Source organism: Nelumbo nucifera, chromosome 1 (genome assembly GCF_055504915.1).
Source record: "Nelumbo nucifera cultivar China Antique chromosome 1, China Antique-T2T, whole genome shotgun sequence".
Taxonomy (NCBI): domain Eukaryota; kingdom Viridiplantae; phylum Streptophyta; class Magnoliopsida; order Proteales; family Nelumbonaceae; genus Nelumbo; species Nelumbo nucifera.
The window spans coordinates 147,152,710-147,158,214 of NC_142649.1; the positions used below are offsets into that span (position 1 = coordinate 147,152,710).

A 5,505-nucleotide genomic window follows, 5' to 3' on the forward strand; every position below is an offset into this window, starting at 1 on the left:
GTAGGCAAGGATCTTATATATATTGATAGAATCGTGTGTTTGTTATGATCTATGCTCCTTTTATAAGGGAAGATCCCAAGGCCCTAAAGGGAAGGGGCCAAAAGGGGTTTGACTCTTACTTGGAAAGGGGATTTTCGATTTGATGTCAGATGTTAAGTAGACATTGTTGAGGGTTCACCACGTGTCATGCAAGATCTTCCTAGGACAAAGTTTCCTTTCATCCAAGGATTCTCATAGTGCACATGCACTACTTCCCTTCGTTTGTTTCTTGCATCGACATGGCGTGGGTGACATCAGAGCTAATTTGACGTTTTCTGCTAGTCCACTAGGTGTCCGCAATGGCTTCAAGCTCATTGCAAGTGTATGACAAGTTCGTGATGGCCTCCGTGATGCATGGTTTAAAAAAATAACCTGGAAACAGAACTGTTCTGGCCATTGTTTTTCGGGTTGACGGTTTGACCGTCCAGTTCGAACGGATGGTCTGTTCTGACAATAAAAATTAAAAAAAAAAAATGAATGACTAAAACCATTAAACGGGTCAACAAGTCAACGATTTGATTGCCCAGGTCAATGAATCGTTGACCGATTCAGCGGTTTTTGCCAAAGACCACATTTAGGATAAAACAAAACTGATTGCCTAGATAGTTTCCGGACTGAATGATCCCACCGTCCGGATCAATGGTAGTTCGAAAACCATGCCGTGATGGATGCGGGTTTATCACGTCACCATTGTAGAGAAGCATATGTAATTACAATATGGATATACATAAGATTAGAATTTCATCAAATTCTTCTTTTGTTCCCTAAAGGACATGAAAAAAAAAAAAAACAAACAAAACAAAACAAAACAGATTCAAATGGGGGATGCAATATTATACGGTGAGTTTGGTGGTTATTTGAGCTAATTCAATAATGTACGTTTGAGGTTGTCCAGGGCAGCCTTGGCAGCACGGTTTTGGGCAATTTCTTTCTTTAAGCTGTAGTTGGCACTCCCGACCAAAATGCCATCGACTAAAACATCGATGGTTGTATTTTGTTGCCACGCATCCACGAACCGTACCCGCATTCCTTTCTTTTGACATAGCTCCATGAGCTCCGTCATTGGATGCATACCTAATGTCTGTGGACTAATCATCGGCTCCAGCAAACCCTTGAACACCTGTTTTTAATCCAGATGAATTTGAGAGGGAGGCTCCAACAACGCATTTGAACAGATAAAGAAAACCCAAATGAATTTGAGAGAGAAAGAGAAAGATAGAGATACCTTCCACACACTGTCCAGGGAGAAATTACTGTCAAGATAAACAGCCCCAATTGCAGACTCGACGATATCTGCAAGGAACTTGGGTGTGTCAATAAGGCCATTGGAGTGTACTGGGTATGCCAAAATTGCCTCATTGAACTCTCGGATCTGAACAAGTCCATCGAAAATCAAACAATAGTAAGTTTGCAGCTTTCTATTGTATGAAATCACTAGATACCTACCAAAGTAAATAACAAAAAGGAAATTGGGAGCTTTATACTACATGAAATCAGCAAGATAATGACCAAGTAATAAAAAAAAAAGAAGCTCATACATATGAACCAAATGGGTCTACAGTCTATGCAACCAATTGAATTGGGCTTTCTATCAAAAACAAAGAAAAAACTAATTGATTTTTGCCCACCTTACAAGTCACCTCCATGTGGAAGAGAAGATAATAGTTACGTCTGCATGCTGAGACGTTTCAAGTTTCAACTTCAATGCATACCAATTGATATTGATTTGATAAAGGAAAGAGGAAAGCAACATCAAATGTTTTTTTTTTTTTCTTTTAATCTGGTCGGTGAGAACCCACTGATCCAAGGATGGAACCGATGAAAGTTGCATTTAATTAAGACACAGATGTTGGACAATTCTTCAAATTCCAAGCTCAAACTTGGATTATATGATCATGGATTGGGTGTCCACCCAGAAGAAGAAGGATAAAAAAAAAATCGCTACTTCAATTAAGGACGAGAGCTACCTTCCTAGAATGAACGAAAATAAACTCAGCCAATTCGAAATTCGAGGGGGTGATGGACTGATGGGCCTGATGGCATGGGCTTACGGCTGACGCTAATAAATTGACAAACCGGAGAGACGGCATCTTCAAGTTGCTTTATAGAACTGTCTAGACGGTTGAAGGTTGAACGTGAGGAGTGAGGACGAATGGACGATTAATTAAACTAGGCGGTGGTTCCGAAGATAGGCAGCCCAGGCAGAAGCCCACAGATTAAAGTCTCCAACTTGCCACGTTTCATATATTAATGGCCCAGGGCCCACCATCCAGTGGTCCCCTATGAAAGATTTTAGCTTTTGAGACAACGAGGGATACTTTTACCGATCGAAACGTAACTAAAACAAACACCCCCCTCTCGACTGAAACATCACGAGTTCACTTATCACGACCCAGAGAAAGAAAACCCAGAAATCTTGATTACTTTTTCTGAATAAGAGTTATATTATCTGATCGGATTGAAGAAAAAAACATAAGAAAGCAGGGTGGTAGTTAGCTGATTATATAAGGTTTGAAAAGAAAACTAAAGACACAAATCGAGAGGACGAAAGAGTTACAGGTGGTAGGATTTTTACTTGTTCCTCGAGAGAAGGCGATTTGTGGCGTATATAGCGATGAAATCCGTGCTTGATCGCCACCCGTGCAAGCTTTTCGTTGTCGACGTTCGCCGCTCGTAGCTTTGTTAACGGCCCCGGCGATAGGTCGGGATACAACAGAAACAGCTCTTTCGCCATTAGCAAGTTGAGCACGGAGTCTCCCACATACTCCAGCCGCTCGTAGGATACACACGGCTTCTCTGGATAGTGGTACGAAGGGTGGATGAATGCTTCTTCTAATAGGCTCCTGTTATTAAACTTGTAACGCAAAATATCTTCCACACCATCGAGACTCGGTAGCAGAGACTCCGACTCAGTTCGTTCCTTTTCTCTCATTCTTCCCAAACAAATTTCTTCTAACAGGGAACAGAGGGAAGTAGACGACTCTTTTCCTTCTCCTTCTTCCTCTTTTAATCTCATCCTTCTCACTCGAATCAAGCTTTTACCAATAGATAGAGATTAGAGAAGAAACAATTAACAACTCTCCTTTTCTTTCTCAACAACTCCTAAACAGTACTCAGACGCTTCTAAGAAAGAGAATATAGAGCGAGATGGAAACACGGAAACACTGGTCCGAGTGGTCGCTCCTTATGAACTCTGAACTCCGAAGTTTTAATGGCGTTTTATAAGGTTGGTTCAATTTGTCTCCACTCCCATCTACAATATGTCTTAAATTGTTCATATTTATAAAAAAAAAAATAACCATCCAAATAATTTGTGGATCATCAAACTATAGTGCTTTCACCGCTGTGTCACATGGATCATTGAACTACTATGGCCCACTTAATTACCAACAGTGGCTCCGTGGCTTTGGATGGACACGTGTACAGCGTTTGAGATTAGGGAACATAATCTTCGGTGTCTATAGTAAACATAACTTAATTCTTTTATGATATAACAGATATAGGAGTCTGACAACTTGACAAGCGGAAACTTGGAGAATAAGTCAGTTCCGCGTTTGGTTGCATGAAGTTGACTTATTGGTTTAATTGCTTTTAATCTCTGTTTTGTGCAGATTGAGAAATATAATTATGGGTCCTTAAAAGTATAGTACCTTGTAGTATGTGAGTTAGTTAATTCAAGGATTTAAGCTTCCATAAATGTGATTAGGGGCTACGAGGTGGCAATTCTACTTGCAATGTACCACTGCAAGGGGCAAGAGAGAGCTGTTAAGAAAGAAGTTCTTGATTTGTTTTTTTATGAATTTAGAAATTAATAATTTCTACGTGATATTCCCTTGTCATTTAATAAGATTAATGTAATAATACGCATTTATATAAAGTGTGTTTTGTTGATATTCCATTTTAGAGATTTACTGAATTTCATATTTTCTGGACTCTATTTATTAATACCTTTGAAATAAAATTCAAAAAATTATAATATATTAATGCATATCGTGATACGATCATTTTTTAAGTAAGATTATGTTTGGTTTGTAGAAAAAGGTAGGGAAAGGAAGAGAAAGATGTCAAAATCAAAATCTATATGGAGATTTGTAAAGGAAGAGAAAGACTTTCTTATCTTTCCTTTTTTTTTCTTACTTTTTCTTTACTTTTTCCTTCAAACCAAACATTGCCTAATAATAGTCCCTCCTAACGTTTCCAACTCTAAATTGCATATTCAAATTATTAAAAAAATAGTATCATATGGCCCTTTTGAAATTGTGTTTCGTACGTCTAATACTTTGAATGTGAGTGTGTGAGGTAGGTTTGTGTTTCGTACGTCTAATACTTTGAACTGTGAGTGTGAGGTAGGTTTGTGTTTCGTACGTCTAATACTTTGAACTGTGAGTTTGAGGTAGGTTCCTTAAGCCCACAATCTTAGGGATGTTTGGAATTATGGCCGTTTTTCAAAAAAAGGGTGCCACATCAGATTTACATAAGCGTTTCAACAGATGCCCATATATTTCATTGTTTGGTTTAGGCGTTTATTGAAAAATCGGACATGTCTAGTAAATCGGGAACCGTTTCATGCATCGGTGAATCATTTTCCCCAACGGTTGACTAATTGATGATTATATGTATCCAATGTGGTGCTTACCTGTCAGCACATATATGAAAAACGGTGATGAAAATCACCTTACCAAACAACATAGTGTTGCTCACTGCCAACGTGGTAGAAACACTCCCAAACAAAATTAAAACATTTTTTTTGTGAAAAACGGGTCTTGGAAGCATGGGTGTTTTTTTTTTTAAAATCGGTTCCAATAAATGCCCACGCTTCCGAACACCATCTTAATCTGGATCCCCGTGTCTGATTATTGAATATTTAATAATTTAAATTTCTCTCAATTTCCAACTGTAGGTGTATCTATATGAATTATATGAAATGTATGTATAATCCTTTCAAGTTTAAAATATGCATATTATTTATATCTATACTATTTATAAAGTGCAAGGTTTACTTTTCTAGAATTTTTATTGGACAAGATTTGCCCCTTCATATCAAGGTCTCTTTAAGGGTAATTTTGTATATTAATAAGGAAACCTTAATTGAGATGATTAAGGCCGTAATACTCATCATTGTAAAAGTCACATATATGAGTCACCTCATCCTACCATTATAAAGTCTACACAATAAAATCTATAAGAGCATTGAAATTTTGTTCGACTAAAATACCCTAATTTTAAATTTGGTTACTCTCTAATTGTAAAGATAAAAATATAACTTGAATAACTATTTTTTTTCTCATTAAAACTCCTCTCATTAACTCTTAATGTTTAAGGTATTAAGTCCTATTAACATTCATTAAATTCTAAACTAGAACATTATATTTTTGAATTTGGTCCATTTTGGGGGTGCAAGTCAGGCGGGTTGGGCCGAGTTTATGGTCAACCCAGGCCCGACCCTAAAATTTGAGATTAAGTCCT

General features: G+C 37.6%; 1 protein-coding gene across 1 annotated transcript; it reads right to left on the bottom strand.

Moving 5' to 3' along the window:
* Positions 1–660: 660 nt before the first annotated feature.
* Positions 661–3,247, bottom strand: RTL1 (RNAse II-like 1). The gene is made up of 3 exons (XM_010245826.3): positions 2,615–3,247; positions 1,265–1,411; positions 661–1,159 (listed from the first exon to the last, which is right to left on the bottom strand). The coding sequence occupies exons 1-3, from the start codon at positions 3,053–3,055 to the stop codon at positions 902–904; spliced, it is 846 nt and encodes a 281-aa protein (XP_010244128.1). The 5' UTR covers positions 3,056–3,247; the 3' UTR covers positions 661–901.
* Between the last annotated feature and the right edge of the window lie 2,258 nt (positions 3,248–5,505).